Below are 18,557 nucleotides of genomic sequence, written 5' to 3'. Positions count from 1 at the left end.
CACTTCTGGTTTTAATTTTAGGCATCTTTCTAAACACATTTTTTTTTTTACAACAAAATAAATCAGGGAACCCTGACAAAACCATTCTAATTAGCAACACCATTACCTTAGTAGTAATATCAGATATGTATCATTACATATAATATCAGATATATATAAAAATTTACTGTCCGTCTGTCCGTCACACAAACTTCTATAAAAAAAGGAAAACAAAACTAAAAAATAAAGAAGAAAAAGAAACTAAAAAAAAGAAGAAAAGAGAAAAAACTAAAAAAAGAAAAATGAACAAACTAAAAAAAAACACAACTAAAAAAACTAAAAAACTAAAAAAAGAAAAAAAAACTAACAAAGAAAAAAAAAGAAAAAAAGAAAAAAAGAAAAAGAAACTAAAAAAAGAAAAAACTAAAAATAACAATAATATATAATATATACTTACAACATCAGAAACACAGAGAAGCTTGTAATGTAGAAGTTCCTCTGTGCTCGGAAAAGCTTCATATGGTTCTTCAGTTCATTATCAAATGTAACTGGGGCATGCACCACCTCGTCTGATTCATGTGTATATCTTCTAACATCACGGATAGAATCTAAAATACCCAATGAACATTCAAAACAAAATAAATGGGATTGCACTCTGCTTTTATTTGCACACAAAGAGGGAGGAGATATTCTCCCAGATAGTAGTCCTAAGAATAGTGATAGTGGTAAAGTGGTCCTAAGAACCCGCCTACAACAATGCAAAGATAGTGGTCTAGGAGTAAAACTTTTGCAATCTAGACATCCCCTACAAAAGAAAGAATGCACTGATCTTTTCTTCCGTTTTAAGGATCTCACTTTTACACACCTATGATTATATATATATATATATATATATATATATATATATATATATATATATATATATATATATATATATATATATATATATATATATATATATATATATATATATATATATATAATGAAAAAAGAAATCACCAATGCAACAGCACGAACACGTAAAAAAAAGAAGAAAAACATAAGGAGGAAAGGAAGACTACATTAGTAATTAATATAGATCAGTACTTGAATGAGGCCTTAACCCTACTAATCCATACAACTACATAGATCAAACAGCATAGCCATACATATCAACCATAAAGAATAATCCATGGACAGGCAGTCGTGTCGTAAGTAAGCATAAATCGTCATTTACCAAATATTTAAAACAAAATTAAAAAAAAATAATTCAGAGGCAACAACCCAACACAAGGGCTCACCAGGAGAATACACACTATATATATATATATATATATATATATATATATATATATATATATATATATATATATATATATATATATATATATATATATATATATATATATATATATATATATATATATATATATATATATATATATATATATATATATATATATATATATATATATATATATATATATATATATATATATATATATATATATATATATATATATATATATATATATATATATATATATATATATATGAAACTAGCTGACCTGTCACACATTGCTGCGATCTATTAAAAAGGAAATTCAAGACAAACCCCATCGGAAAATTCTCCACCATCGAAAATCCCCCCAACCTCGTATTTATAACGATCGTATTTCTAAATCTAAAATGACTTGAAAGATTTCTCTAATTACAATTTTCCCCAAGAAAATTTTTTCTACGTATAAAGTAAAGACCGTACTTTGAAATTTAGAAATATGAAAAATTAATCTGAAATATTAAATAAATAAAAATAAATCTGAAAAATTAGTTAATGATTATCAAATAACCACGGGCGTTGTTGGATAACGGGTATCCAGAAAATGAGAACAAAGTGACATTTAAAGGGAAAGAGCTGTCAAGTATTTATGCTTAAGAATCTCTAATTTCAGTCAGTGCAATAAGTACTAAGAGGGTATAAGTACTAAGAGGGTAAAAGTACTAAGAGGGTACTAAGAGATCTTGGGGGAGGGATTTCAATCTAGAATCTTCACAAGAGTACATTCAACAATTTCTCTTAGTTTCTTTGCAATTGGATGAACAGTATACAAATGCATACAGGACAGACAGACATATATTCAATTTTATATAAGTTTAGACACAATATACATTAGACACAACAATTTCAATTTAAGGTTTATGTCCACACTGAAACAAAAGATTTTGCAACAAGCATGCAGCTGTAATTTGCACCAAAAGGACAAAATACCATGGCTAGTTTACCATAACCATGACTCAATCATTTTGTCATGGTTTGTTTAGTAAGCCATAGCTCATTCAGTTTGTCATGACTCGGTAAGTAAACTGTGGCGCATTTAGATGTCGAGTATTTTTAGTGATTCATTGGGTGTGTGGGCCCTAATGACTGAAATCTTTACTTATTATATTTATATTTACTTATATTTATTTATTTACTTATATACTTATATATTTATTTACTATATTTAATATATTTACTTATATTCACTTATATTTATATATTACTTATTTATATTTAATTATTGGTTTACTTACTTTAATCTTATTTGTATGAAAGGACAAATACAAAGGACAAAATACCAAAATAATCAGATTCGTTATTGTCAGAACTGTCTATTCACAAACCCAAAATTATGATACTCCTTATACTTTAAAGAAGGATTTAAACCTGCTTAAGAAAATAAAAAAAAATCTCCCTTTTTCAGCGATTTTCAGCCAATATCCCATGTATTTTCAGTACCTAAAACAATACAGGCCTACACCCAATTTCAAAAATGTGATTCAGGACATGGATAGAGCTGAATCTCAATTATGGATCTATTTCAAAATTGTCATATTCCGGTGAAGTAATAAACCCATACAATAGCAGAGAAATAGCCTACCAAACATAGAACAGGGAATATACATTGTAATGATTTCTAAGCTTTCGCTACTTTATTAAACAGTAAAACTGAAATTTCAGAATCAAATTACAGCTATTTCAAGAACTGGAGAAAATACAGAAATACTAATTGCTGTTAAATTCTTCACAGAAATGTCAGTAACTCCAAGGGAGCACCCACTTTCTGCAACCAGGTGTACATCTTAGAACGCCACGTGTGTCACAAAGTTATACAATGCTTGGCACAATTTCTGCCATGATTAACACTAGCTATCTGAAGTTATTGGTTTCTGAAAATGGGCACCCCTCTGAGGAAATTGGTTTCTTTCGAAATGTGACCTTAGCTAAGTTTTTTATGGAGTCAAATTACACTGAGGGAGCTGGATTTCCGTTCTTATATTTCCTCGTGTGGACAAGTATCCGTTTTGCATCTGCTTCTAACCAAAGTAAAAAAAAAAAAAAAAAAAAAAAAAAAAAAAAAAAAAAAAAAAAAAAAAAAAAAAACGGTTTATCTGATAGGCAAAATTTTGTCTAAAATAAATCAAAGCTTCCTGTTTGAGATATATAACTGAATCTTCAGTATTAATTTCTTTCTTGAGAGTACAGATTCTTTTTTTGTCAAGAGATTAAAACCATTACAGATTTTAGACAGATTTTAGAGAATCCTGCTTTCAAATATATTCACCAGTCAGAATTAACACTGCAGTGTTGTCAAGTCATTTTTGCAGGATATAATTTACCATCTTCTTATAGTTTAGCTTTATTGGCTTTTATTTAACACTAGTAACGCATCCAAAGATCTTTGCTAGTTAAATTTTATGTTTGTTCTTGGCCTACAAGTTAATAACATGAAGAATATGGCAAGAATTTACAGACAAATTTCTTTCAAAAGTTCCATTTCTTTCAGTTCAAATTTTATCAAGGTGGTTGTTTGTAGTGAGTAAAAAGTAATGTAGTGAGGAAAAATTCTTAATATTACAAAATAGCTAAACAAAACTACACATAATGTTTCTTCAATCTTAATTTCCAAGTACTTCAACGAAAAATATAATTGTGAACATTGTTACCACTTGAATTGGCATGAAGTTGTGGACAAAACCTAATAAAATATGAAACATTAATCACTGCTAATTATTTTTATAAGTACGTAAATTGCTTTTTAGGTACTAAATAATGTTCATCCCAAATATCACAGTTAAACTTTTATACTATTTGTTCATTCGATTTTTAAAACTGAACTGTATTAAATTTAAAACTAAAATAAATTTTATACACTATACAATGTAATAAGTTTTAATGTTTAACGTGTTATATAATGATTCACTAAATACACATAAATTAAATACTTATGTACAACAGAACTCTGTAAAATTGATTTGTACTTATTGTGAGAATGAAGTAGATGGAACAGTCATAGACCATGTTTTATACAGATGAAAATATCTTATTCTACAAGAATAATGTTGTTTGAGCAGATTGGTTTTTGCGCATTTAGGAATTGATAAATGGAAACATTAATAGATAACTATTGTGGATACAAACAGCACATGTCTTGGAACCTCCTTGGTGGGGAGGTGAGATGGCAGGATATGAGCCACCAACCCAGCTTCTTGGCAACATAATTTCAGCATAATTATATTTACTGAAAAAAAGGATAAACATGGCATCTTACCTAAAAGACACAGAATAAGGAGTCCAAAAATAATAAAGAAATAAATATGGGCTTGTTGTCCAATACTTCGAAGAAGACGGGATTTCAGGATCTTATTCCACCTGAAATTAAATTTAATTATAGATGAAAGTGATGATAATCTGTGTGATTGAAAATTAAGTGCAGTATACAAAAAACAAAAATATTAAGGACTGAATTCATAAATCTAAACGCAAGTATTACCAGTTGTTTCAGAAGAAGTTACGGAAAAGAACAATATACAAATTACCTGAATTGGTGTTTAGTCAATGCAGTATTTTGTCATTGAAACCTGAACTCTCAGGACCTGTTTTGTTTACGTGATTATGATAGTGGTGAATTGACATCCATTACGGAGCGCTATTCTTTTCCTTTACTCAAAATAACAGAGCGCTATCTGTGTAAAATTTTTCCGATCAGCGTTGCCGCTCGCTCTGAAATTATGGTGTCCAATAGCTCAAAACGCCAAAAACCCGCAACACCCGAAAAAGGAGTTGATAAGTGTGCTATCTCTGGTTGTGTTCTGAGTGGGTCCTCGCCAGCCATTCAGTGTGACGTATGTGATAAATGGCTCTGTGCAACATGTCTAGGAATGAGTACGGCCGAATACAACATTTTCTTTAAAATGAATGAAAGACTTGGAAGTATCTGGACATGCCCATTATGCAAAACGGGTTCCAGTAAACCTCATGTTCCAAATATAGTGAAAAGCACTCTAGACTCCCATTGTAGTGAAATGCGTGACATGTTTGCTGATTTCAGATCTGATATGCAGACTTCATTGGACACTGTGAGGGCTCAGGTGGAAACGCTTGAGACGGCTATACAATTGAAGGTTTCCGTAGATGATGTCCAGAAACTTGTGGAAAATTCTATAGCCACCCGTCTCGAAACAGAAGTCCGCAAAATAGTGAGACAGGAGCAAGACAGAAACAGAAGACGACTTAATCTGATTGCCTATGGTATTCCTCTGCAAACCCACGATGCTCAATTCATCTCAACTCACTTAAAAGATGAATTCTCAATTAACATCGGGGCTATTACTAACTTGAAACGTCTACTTAATGGTAAGAATACAAGTACCGTAGACAGACCCAACCCAATCCTTTTTGCTATAAATGACTACAAAATAAAACTGGAAATATTGAAGGCTTCAAGAGTGAGGAGAGGGAGTATCTCCTTCTTTGCTGATGCATCCAATGAAGACCGCCAGACGATGCATCCAACTAGTTGAAGAGATAAAGAAGCGTGCAGCAGCTGGTAAAAAAACTTGTCATCCATGATGGCGCCAACGTGTCAAAAACATGATCCCCCGGGGGGAGGGAGTCCTCCCCCCCCGCTCTCGATGGTTCACTAGACTTACCCATATCCCTTGTAAATAGTATAAATAGTGCATCAAGCCAAGTCAGAATGACTTCTATAAATTCAACCTTTGTTTCCGCGGCTTCGGTTTTGAGCTCTGTATCTCCATCAAGTGTTGCATCTGATTCGTCTGAAACGGACTACGTCACTGCTAGCTCGGGCGACGAAAATCCGTATCAGAGTTGCAAAGCCGGGACTAGCAACAGCCCAGTCGGCCAACAAAAACGGATGCAACTATGAATATTATACACAAACATTGATTCTTTAGTGCCAAAACTTTCAGAACTAAAAGTGTTATTTTATGAAAAGGATGTAGAGGTTTTCTGTGTTTGTGAGGTGTGCCCTAAAAACTCGTTGACCAAATTGGACGACACACATATTCAAATCCCTGGATACTTACTCCTGAGCAACCTAGATAGTACCCTGTGTTGAAGAGGAGTGGCCATCTACACTAGGCTTGGAATTAAGGTAGATAAAATTGATTTTTCTATTTCTCAACCTACTAATGCTTGGGTGGAACATGTATTAGTTAGACTTCTGATTGGATTTGAAACTGTAAATATTGGTGTGCTTTACTGTAACCCATCAGCTCCGAACCAAATAGTATCTCACCAAGGTGTTTCTTACCTAATACAGATGTTTTGCAGTCTAAATTCATCACTTGTGCTTTATGGTGATTTTAATATGCCAGAAGTTTGTTGGTTTGATGGTATTGGGTACTCACCCCCTAATAACCCCTCCTACACAACCACCCAAACCCTTGCTGACAACTTCCTAACTCGGATAATAATGCAACCCACTAGATTTAGACATTCACAACAACCATCATTACTAGACCTCCTTATTACAAATGATCCTGAGAGGATTACTTCTGCTTGTTACCTTCCAGCTATTGGTGCAAGTGACCACATATGCATAATGAATTACATTAATATTAACCATAGTTGTGATGATAAACTTAAGAGAACTTTTACCAATTACATTTTGATCCATGAAGAACTAGCTAATATAAATTGGGATGAGGAATTATCAGATGAGACAGACGTTGAATCTAGTTGGAATCGTTTTAAGTCTATTTTGCTAGGTGCATGTAGGAAACATACAAAGGTTTATTGGTCAGATAAACCAAAGACTCTTCCATACCTTCCTAGGAATATTAAGAAAATTATCAGAAAGAAAAATAGAGCATGGAATAAATATCTGAAATGCAAGCCTGACAACCATCACAACAAATACACCATACTCCAAAACAAGCTGAGAAACATGACAAGAAAAGTTATCCGAGACCATGATGAATCTATTGCAAATGACTCAAAGAAAAACCCCCAAAAATTCTGGCGTTATGTTACAGCCAACAACCCTTCCCGTCGACGCACCAACAGGCTAAAAAAATCAGATGGCTCCAGTACTACCAACCCCAAAAAAATTGCTGATTGCATGAATGCCAGCTATTGCTAAAACTTCACCTCTAAGTCACCTGGTATTACACTCCCAACCATACCTCCTGTAACAGTATATAACCCAATGCCTCCTGTAATAACTACTCAAGAGGATGATTTTAAAATACTAACAAGTTTGAACTCCAACAAAGCTGCTGGACCTGATAACCTCCACCCTCGGCTTTTGATAGAATCTGCTGCTCACATTTCCCTCCCCCTTGCCAGAATATTCAACATGTCCCTGGCCAATAAGTCAGTACCAAATGACTGGAGAACAGCAAATATTATACCAATTCTTAAGAAAGGTGACAAGGATAACCCGGGAAATTATCGACCAGTAAGCCTAACCTCAGCCATTTGCAAGATCATGGAAGGTATCATTAACCATGCTCTAACTAACTATTTAGAAGAAAATACTCTTATTAGTGATAGACAACATGGATTTCGCAGGGGCAGGTCAATTGACACCAACTTTATTCAGTCATATGATCATGCAACTAAAGTTTTGGATATGGGTAAACCAGTTGACATTATCTTACTCGACCAAGCCAAAGCCTTGGACAAAGTTGAACACTCATACCTGATGCTGAAGTTTAAAGTTCATCAGGTGCATGAGGATGTGATTGATTGGATTGGAGCATTCCTAACTGGAAGATCTCAACCTGTCATGATCTACACTGATAATGGCGATCCAGTTTTCTCCTCCACTTCCCCGGTTATAAGTGGCGTCCCACAGGGAACCATCCTTAGGTCAACGTTGTTCAGCATATATATTAACGACTGCACAACCTACCTATGCAACCTTTTAAAATTATATGCTGATGACTGTAAGCTCATTGGGCCTGCTGAACCTGAAAAAGAAAGAGCCTGCATTCAGCTGGACCTTGACAGGCTATCCTCCTGGTCATCAACTTGGGCCCTACAATTCAATGCAACCAAATGCAGGGTACTGCACCTAGGGCACAACAACCCCCACCATCCCTACCATATAGGGTGTGATCAGGGTTGCCAAAGGGACACTTTTAGTGCTTTTTTGATGCTTTTTCACTCTGGGTGACCCTGTGCCACTATTGGGTGAAAAAAAGGTAACTTTTGAAAAAAAGGACACCTTTTGGCATTTTTTCAAAATCAATACCATATGTATTTATTTTCAGGTTTTTCTTAACTGCAACTGCTTTTAATTTGTGCTTTGTGCTTTTCAGATTCGTTTTCGTCTTAGGGATTTTTTTTTATCGTATCCACACTACTTTCCTTTTCAACAGCCCGAAAATTCAAACGTGGTGAAACATGTTACTTGCTCAAGAGAGTTTAGAAAGAAAATTTTTTGATAAAAAACTCAACCAAGCATATAACTGCTGGTAGGTAAAAGCTTAAGGTGTTTTATGACTTGTAGTCTACAGGAGTATGCAGAGGTGCGGCCTGGATAGTAGTTAGTAGCAAACTATCTGTTCCTGATCTGATTTGCTGCTGCTTAGTCATTTTTTGATGAGGGTGAACCTCAACAGGTTCTTCACAAAGTCAACCTAATGGACACACGATTTTCGTTTTTTGCATGTTTGGGGGGATGACAAGGGACCCGATCCAAACGCGCAATAAAAAAACTATGCGGCTTCTTTGTGTGCGTTTTTAGTTCAACTTCGCGGAATTTTCAATTATACTTGAAAATATTCAAGTATACTTGAAATCCCACTCAAGTTCTCACGCCGTGTGACCAAGGGACCTATCTAAGCTTTCAAATAGTGTCATTTATGGTATTTTGATCCCAAAAAGTTACAGATAGCTTTATAATACTAACTGGATTATATAAGATATTGTTCTAAGCTTTCAACCGTCACGATGTCTACGATTGAAAAGGATAAAGTTCAAATGACTGCTAAAGTTCAAAGTCAATTTAGTCCCTTCTTTTGATATTCTTTTGTTATTGTTGTTTTTTTTCAACGCTGAGGAATAGCCTTTGATCATGTGAGTACTGATCGCGTTCTTCTTTGAACATAACGTTTTAAAAGCTTCAATAGGCTGACAATTTCAGCATTTAACTGATAGCAAAGAAACAAAACCAAAGTGTTGCTCTCGCAACACTTTATTTGGCTAAGCTGGACAAAGGCTGCTGCAACACTTCACGTTGCTCAGGCAACGTAGGTCTAGTTTAACTTATATATGGTCAGTGTACAAGAAAATCTTTTTCAGATGACATGAGCGAAGACTCAAAGAAAAAGCAACGGAGCATTTGTGACTTTTTTTTAAAAACGTCAACATGACCCCGGACCTCAGCCTCAATACCTCAGACCTTTGAAGCAGTTGATGTCAATTCTAGACGCGGTACCAGTAGAAGCATGAGAAAAGTCCCTGGTGAAAAACACAAACCAAGTGGAGATATTGGGACCAAAGAGAGGAAGGATCACCCAAAACCAACATGTTAGATATTGTCCGTGACAATTGAAACAAAGCTATACCTTTGGCTGTGCATTGTACTAAAAGCAAGAAATTTCGAGTTATGGCCGAAGGAATAGGTGATGGTTCTGATTTTGAGTCAAGCAGTTCTGAAAGTGATAATGAACCAGGAGAGTTGTTGGCTGGTACTGTCAATGTTGCAGATAAAACAGGTAGTGATACTAAACATAAAAGGAAGAAAGCAGCACCAAAAAAGCTAAAGGTTGAAGGAGTAGCTGATACTTCTGATACAGGCTTGAGCAGTTCTGAAAGTGAACTAGAAGAGCTGGTGATTGGTACTGTTGGTGATGTAGACAAGCGGAAAACTGGTACTGGTTCTAAACGTAAAAGAACGCAAGTGGCACCAAAAAGACGAAGCTTTGTAAGCTCGTGGGAACAAAATGACAAGCTGAAACATTTTGCGGTAAGATCACAACATGACGGCAAGACAGCATGATGCAAATTCTGCTGTAAAACTCTGAAGGGGTCAAAATACAATATGGTTGTACACAGCCAGATGGAATCCCAAAAAGAGAAGGTAAAGATGGACAGAAGTCAGATACCGCTTAACCCCCTTTTTGAGTCTACATTGCAGAAAAGGCAGGCCGTCTCTTTGTGCGAAATGCGCCTTGTGGCATGGTTTGCTGCCAAGGATGTACCTTTTAAGAAAGATGATTCCTTAAAAACGGTTCTAAAGGCGTCTGTTTCAGACTCAAGTATTCTTCGTCAAATGAAGCTTAAAAGAACAAAAGTAAAGGGAGTGATTCATGACCTTATGGCTCAGCATGAGTGTCAGACGTAAGCGGAACTTCTTACTAGAGCCCATTATTCACTCATAGTGGACGAAACAACAAACAAGAGTTTGGCAAAAGCGCTTGTCATGATCGCGAAGTACAAGCATCATGCCACTCTTTTAGTGAAAGAGTAGTTCTTAGGCCTGGTAGAAGTGACTGATGCCTCAAGTGAGGGACAGAAAAAGTTAATACAAACTTACCTCAAAGACATTGGAGTTCCCATCTCCAATCTGATAGGGATTGCATATGATAATGCATCTGTAAGCACCAGGGTTCATGATGGACTAGGTGCGTTGTTTCAGGAATCTTTACCACACCTTTTTACACTTGGATGCACAAGCCATTCACTTACGTTATGTGCTAGCTATGCATCCAAGTTTCTTCTGGACTGATTGGAGCTCTTCCTGAAAGATCTTATAAACTATGTTGCAGGGAGCCCAAAAAGAATCGCAGAGCTCAACCAGATAAGGAATTCCTCCAGTCTACGCATTACAAATTGTTGCAGATTGCCCATACCCGACGGCTTTCTCTAGAGGCAGCTATCAGACGAGTTTTGGAAGTATGGTCACCCCTGGTTACCTTTTTTGTGAAACAGTCAAAGGAACCCTCTGCAGACAAGGCTTCAAAAGATAAGGCATCCCATATTCTAGCCTACATGAAAGAACCTACAACAAAGGCATATCTGTACTTTCTGGCTTTTGTGCTTGGTAAGGTAAATACCTTGAACGCACAGTTCCAGTCTGGGGACACAATGATCCTCACTTTGATAACAAGCTTCAGATCGACATTGAAAGCAATTATGAGATGCTTCGTGAAACTAGAAATCCTGAAAAGAAGTGATGCTTTTGAGTTGCCTCTTAACCCCATAAACTACAAAGATGTAGAAGATGTGTTGTGTGGTCCCAACACAGAAGCTTATCTGAATGAAGAAGGAACATCAGGGAAAGCTGTTGAACAGTTTAGGCTGACGTGCTTGGGATTCTACGTTGAACTGGTAAAGCAGATGAGAAAGCAGGTCAACCATAAAAATTAAGACGTTACAAGCTCTCGAGTACTTAGACCCGAAAGTTGCCGTGAATGGAACTGTTGAAACAATTAGTCCTTTGACCAGCAGATTTAGCAAACCAGTGGCTGAGCCTGCCAGATTCCAAAGAAGAAATGATCCTGAAGTCTGGTGGTGAAGAGCTAGTGTCCTCACCATCTTATTTTTGGAAGCTCTTGTTAGATGTGAAGAATCCCAACAGCACTGTCAAATTCTTTGAACTATCAAACTTTACGTTGAACTTATGCGCGTTACCTCACTCAAGTGCTGGTGCCGAAAGACAGTTTTCTCAATTAACAAACATTAAAACTAAGCTGCAAAATCGGTTGGAAGTGAAAACTATGGATTCCCTCATGCATGTAAAGCAGATGCATACTGGTAGTGCTGCGTTGGTGCATTGGTGGCAGATTCCGCCAATATTACTTAACAACTTTTCGAGGTGGTACTGCAAGGCTGATGACAAGGATGAGCAAATAGAGAATGAATCTGAACCTAACCTATTTGACTAACTAATCAGAAAACCAAATAACTGAAATCACATTACAGTAGCCAAGTTTTTTTCTCCAAAATGGTTAACCACTAGAAATTGATTTTTATGGCACTTGGTATTAACCAAGTGACATATAGCAATCACCAATTCTTTCGGTCTGTCTGTCTGTCTGTCAGTCCTGGTTTTGCTACTTTAGGCACTTCCAGGTAAGCCAGGACGATGAAATTTCGCAAGCGTATCAGGGACCGGACCATATTAAATTAGAAATAGTCGTTTTCCCGATTTGACCATCTGGGAGGAGTGGGGGGCTGGTTAATTCACAAAATATAGAAAAAATGAAGTATTTTTAACTTATGAGCAGGTAATTGGATCTTAATGAAATTTGATGTTTGGAATGATATTGTGTCTCAAAGCTCTTATTTCAAATCCCGACCGGATCTGATGACATTGGGGGGAGTTGGAGGGGGGAAACCTGAAGTCCCGGTTTTGCTACTTTAGGCACTTCCAGGTAAGCTAGGACAATAAAATTTGGCAAGCGTATCAGGGACCGGACCAAATTAAATTAGAAATAGTCGTTTTCCCGATTTGACGATCTGGGGGGGGGGGAATGGGGGGCCGGTTAATTTGGAAAAAATAGAAAAAATGAAGTATTTTTAACATATGAGCAGGTGATTGGATCTTAATTAAATTTGATGTTTGGAATGATATTGTGTCTCAGAGCTCTTATTTTAAATCCTGACCAGATCTGATGACAGTGGGGGGAGTTGGAGGGGGGGAAACCTAAAATCTTGGAAAACACTTAGAGTGGAGGGATCGAGATGAAAATTGATTGAAAAAATTAGCGCAAGTCACAGATACATGATTGACATAATCGGAACTGATTCGCTCTCTTTGGGGTAGTTGGGGGGGGGAGTAATTCTTAAAATTAGAAAAATGAGGTATTTCTAACTTACGAACAGGTGATCAGATCTCAATGAAATTTGATTTTTAGATGTATATCGTGTCTTAGAGCTCTTATTTTAAATCCCGACCGGATCTGGTGACATTGGGGGGGGGGGATTTGGGAGGGGGAAACCTAAAACTTGGAAAACACATAGAGTGGAGGGATCGCGATGAAACTTGGTGGGAAAAATGAGCACAAGTCCTAGATACATGATTGACATAACCGGAGCGGATCAGCTCTCTTTGGGATAGTTGGGGGAGGGGTTAATTCTGAAAAATCAGAAAAAATGAGGTATTTTTAACTTACGAACGGGTGATTGGATCTCAATGAAATTTGACATTTAGAAGGATATCATGTCTCATAGCTCTTATTTTAAATCCTGATCGGATCTGGTGACATTGGGGGAAGTTTGGGGTGGGGGAACTTAAAATCATGGAAAACGCTTAGATTGGAGGGATTGGGATGAAATTTGGTGGGAAAAATAAGCAGAAGTCTTACATGCGTGATTTAAATAATTGGAACCGATCCGCTCTATTGGGGGGGAGGTTAATTCTGAAAAATAAGAAAAAAAATATGTATTTTTAACTTGCAAAGGAGTGATCGGATCTTCATGAAACTTCATATTTAGATGGACCTCGTAACTCAGATCTCTTATTATAAATCTCAACCGGATCAAGTGTAATTGGGGGGGGGGGCAGTTGGGGAGACCAGAAATCTTAGAAAATACTTAAAGTGGTGAGATCTGGATGAAAATGGATGGGAAGAATAAAAACCTGTCTAAGATACTTGACTGACATAACCGGACCGGATCTGCTCTCTTTGGTGGAATTGGGGGGAAGGGTAATTTTGAAAATTGAGGTATTTGTAACTTACGAAAGGGTGACCAGATCTTAATGAAATTTGATATTTAGAAGGATCTTGTGCTTTGAAGTTTAATTTTAAATTCCGACCATATCCTGTGACATTGGGGGGGGGGGGAGTTGCAGGGGGAAACCAGAATTCTTGGAAAATGTGAAAATTGGGGTATTTTTATCTTATGAATAGATGATCGGATCTTAATGAAATTTGACTTTTTAGAAGGAATTCATGTCTCAGAGCTCTTATTTCAAATCTCGACCAGATCTTTTGACACTGGGAGGGGAATATCTTGGAAAAACACTTGGAGTGGAGGAATCAGGATGAAGCTTGGTGGATAGAATAAACAAATGTCCTTGATACATGATTGACAGAATCGTAGTGGATTCGCTCTCTTTGGAGGAGTTGGAGGGGTTCAGTGATTTGGCGAGTTTGGTGCTTCTGGACGTGCTAGGACAATGAAAATTGGTAGGCGTGTCAGGGAGGTGCACAATTTGACTTGATAAAGTTTTTTTCCCAGATTCGACCATCTGAGGGGCTAAAGGGAGAGGAAAAATTAGAAAAAAATGAGGCATTTATAACTTACGAGTGGGTGATCGGATCTTAATGAATTTTGATATTTAGAAGGACATCGTGAGTCAGAGCTCTTATTTTAAATCCTGACCGGCATTAAGCCTCTCATTTTCCTTTTTAAATTTGGTAATCTGTCATCCTTCATCAGTAGAACGTGGCCTAGCCATCTCAACCTTTCTTTCATTATAGCCCCAGAAAGCAGGATTGAACCACACTTTTCGTACAATCTACTGTTTGAAATATGGTCAGTCAGCCGGGTACCCAGAACAATCTGTAGGCAATTTCTCTAGAAAACATCTAGTAAATTTTCATCTTCGTTTTGGAGTGCCCATGCTTCAGAGCCAGATTTGACCACTGTAGCTTCCAATATTCTAATCTTGGTTTGTAGACTTATCTTTCTATTCTTCCAAACTTTTTTTAACTGTGAAAAAACACCCTTAGCCTTAGCTATTCTACTTTTAACATCTTCACTACTCCCACCATCTTTACTATGGATTTTACTTCTTTGAAAAACCACTTTGCTGTTACTTGAAAAAGAAGAACGTAAATCTGGCCCTGGAGTTGCAAGAAAACCATTTAAAGCCTTTTTTTGTCAACTCCTTAAAGTATATTGGTTAATTTTCTAGGAGGACACTAAAAGTGTCCCTTTTTTACTAAATTTGACACTTTAGTCCCAAACGGTTTTGGCAACCCTGGGTGTGATCAGCTGGAAGCAGTTGCTAAGGAGAGAGACTTAGGCATCATTGTGGACAAGGATTTAAAATTCCACGGCCACACTCAGGATCAGGTTGCAAAAGCTAATTGAGCTCTTGGACTCATTAAGCACTCTTATGTAGCCAGAAAGTCATGTGTGGTTACAAAACTTTATAAATCCCTTGTCTGTCCCCACCTTCAGTTTGGCTTGACTTAGGCCTTTCCCCAAAATAAAATGGACACAAGAGCCCTTGAAAGTGTCCAAAGGAGAGCAACCAAACTGATCCATGGCTTCAATAATGCCCCTTACCAGGATCGCCTTAGGGCTCTGAGACTTCCAACCCTCGCAAACTGAAGATATAGAGGAGATGTGATCATGGCATGCAAAATTTTCAAAACCGGTCACCTGATGCAGATCTTCACCCCCTCCCTGGCTAACAATTTAAGAGGTTACAGTCTGAAGCTTCACTGGCCTGGATGTCAGAGAAGGGAAAGACATGGCTTCTTTTCCATTTGGGTGGTCCCCCTCTAGAACAGCCTATCTGAGTCTACCATCCAAGCTGAGACTCCCCACTCCTTCAAGGCTGGAGTCAACAGGGACTGGGAGAGGGCTGAGTGGAGGCTGGACTGGGTAGCTAAGCCAACATAATTACATCACTCACCACCAGCAAGAACTATAGGAGGATCTACCACCTTATCTTGCTGGCAAATGCAATTTAAGGTAAGGTATTTAAGGTTTTAAGGTATAATATAGGGATTAACATCAAGTACTGTGCAGATAGCTTTACTTACCCAGGTAGTATTATTAGTGAAGAATGTGGATGCAGTGAAGATATTAAATGTTGAATAGCCTATGTTTAGAAGAATAGGAAGATAAGTCTGTAAACCAGGATTAGAAATATTGGGCTTTTTAAATCTTCAGACTTTTTCCTATCAGTTTTCAAATTTTACTAGTTTAACCCCTTTTTTCCTTTCTGTAGACATTACAATACAAAAAATAAAACAGTTAACCATTGCCTATTTGAATGTAATATGCTGAAATCTGCACAGTTTGTCCTTCAAAGTAAACTGTTAAAATGCTTCAGAAACCACAAAATCTCACCATCAGCCAAGATTCTAGCTGACCTAGCTTGCACACAGAGTATTGAACTCAAAGTAAATCCTCTAATATTTCAGTTTCTAGGCTCAAAAGAGCTAGTGTAAGATATAAACAAAGCTAAGTTATTACAAGATAAACAAGCAGAAATCACTTGCACCAGTCCAACTCGTCTTGCATAGTGAGTCAAAAAGAAAGGTCAGAAAAGTCTCAACTGAAAAGCCCACAGTAGAAGAAGAGAATATTAGAACTAGAATATTGAGAGTAATTAAGCATGGTTCTGGAACATCAGTGCTCCAAAAGATAGAGAAAATTTATAAGATGTTATCCAGAGGAATTGTCTATGGATTATTTTGGGTACTTGCCTGATTGACCATATTTCAACAGTAGCCTGCATAAAAAAATGAGGATATATCCCACTTTCTAGGGCTATAATGAGAGCAAGGTTCATTGGCTTGGGCACTTTCTGTAAATGAAAAACAACAGATGGCAAAAGAATATCCTTTGTGGCCTACCACTTGGGCCAAACAAAAATAGGTCATCCCCAAATTGGATGGGAGGAGGTTGTGAGTAAGATTCAAGGGAAATTGAACTTCTTGGGATGATACAAAGGCAGAGGTTTTAGACAAATTGGGATGGTGGAGAAGCATGCATAGCTGTGATGGCCTCATGCTGCTTGATAATGCAGTGAGTTGTTCATAGTAGTACTAAATAGATAAAAGGGAAGGGGTTATTGCATAGGCCTACTGGTGAAAGGCCAATGAGCATAGACTTATTGGTGCAAGGCACAGTGTGCCTTACACCATCACTTTCTTTGTCCAATTGAGACAGCATGGAAACTAAATACTACACTCAACTAACTAGAAGGAATCCTAGAGCCCATCAAACAGGGTCACTTTGAACAAAATAGAAGTTCCCACATGGCATCTACTGGCCAAACATACAATATCTGCATGTCATTCACAAGGTGCCAATCAGACCAGAGTAACATCTGGCTTGAAATACTTCATATTTTCATATTTACCATGCACATTGTTGCTTTCTAGTGTTGATGAGCCAGTAATATTTTTCCCATTTGTGTGTAGTCTGTAAAAAGTGACATAAATACTTTTAGAGATGTGCAAGGAAGTTTTAATTTGGTATACTAATACAAAAATATAGATTGTTTAAGACCAGAATGTTATTGATTTGCTATTTCTGATGATTCAAGATGAGAAGAGCTGATCAAAGTTCCCTCCCATTCCAAGAACAAAATGGGGAGATTTTGTCACCATTTTCAAACTTTTCAGATATAATTGTGATCTTTTTGCAGTGGTGTTCTAGCCTTTCTTGCACCCAGGGCAAAATCTTGATTAGCACCCTTCCCCCTATCTTCCAAAATTTTTGGGCTAACTTTTCATTTATTAATAGCATTTTGCATTTATTTAAATCTGATTTCCTCACTTTAGCATCTGCATTAAATATCTAGTCCCAATTGAATGCTTCCAATTCCTTAATGTAATCTGCTTACTTTTTACAAAAATATCAAGATCTGCAAAGAAGAAGATATTGCTTTTGCTGGTTTACCAGCAAATTGCACCCATTTCTTCTAATCCCTTGATGTAGCATTCTTTGGGCTGATTAAACAAAATTGCAGAGGAACCCTTGCAATATACAAGGTGCGAAACCCTGCTAAAAATTTAGACCTAAGGAAGTCTTTCTGAAACTATTGAAGCTTCTCTGGGATGAGCTAGCAAAGAATGACAATACCAACCTTCAAAATGGGTTCACAGCATGCTTAGACAAAAAGCATTACATCCAAAAATTCCCAAAAGGGGTTAAATGATGAAATCTGTGAGGCAGTGGTGATTATTCATAGCTTTCTTTGAAAAAAGGTGGTTTACCACTGTTGGTAACACATCATAGCAAACAAAACATAACAAGGCTCCCAGAAAATCACTAATTGAATCAAGCAACTGAGAAGATAAAGATCTTGAGAATTCAGGAACAAGTAAAGTGAAATCTGGCAAAGCTAAAATGAAACTGAATAACAGAAGGGGAACTGGAAAAAAGTAGCAAGAATCCCTGAGTCTAGACTGCCCATCTGATGACACATCAGACAACATGCAAGAGAAACTGTGCAATGATTCCAGTGAACTTAGCTGATATGAAAGCTTAGCTAAGAACAGAAAAGTGAGCAATGATGACTTTAGTTACAACTGGCACAAGAAAGAAGATGTCAGTACTGTTGAAAAAAAATGTTTGATGTGAAAAAAAAGGGGTTTGACATGTG

At 36.8% G+C, this 18,557-nt stretch overlaps 1 protein-coding gene across 1 annotated transcript in view; it reads right to left on the bottom strand.

The window, feature by feature from the left end:
- Positions 1-18,557, bottom strand: part of LOC136034404 (B-cell receptor-associated protein 31-like) — a 34,467-nt gene that overhangs the window by 13,526 nt on the left and 2,384 nt on the right. The window contains exons 2-3 of the mRNA XM_065715562.1: positions 4,551-4,651; positions 437-587 (exon numbers count right to left, since the gene is read on the bottom strand). Coding sequence (XP_065571634.1) covers positions 437-587; positions 4,551-4,651 — 252 coding nt within the window. The remainder of the gene's footprint in view (positions 1-436; positions 588-4,550; positions 4,652-18,557) is intronic.

This window comes from Artemia franciscana, chromosome 13 (genome assembly GCF_032884065.1).
Source record: "Artemia franciscana chromosome 13, ASM3288406v1, whole genome shotgun sequence".
Classification (NCBI taxonomy): domain Eukaryota; kingdom Metazoa; phylum Arthropoda; class Branchiopoda; order Anostraca; family Artemiidae; genus Artemia; species Artemia franciscana.
The sequence above is the reverse complement of the archived record's forward strand: the minus strand, read 5'-3'. Positions and strand labels throughout refer to the sequence as shown.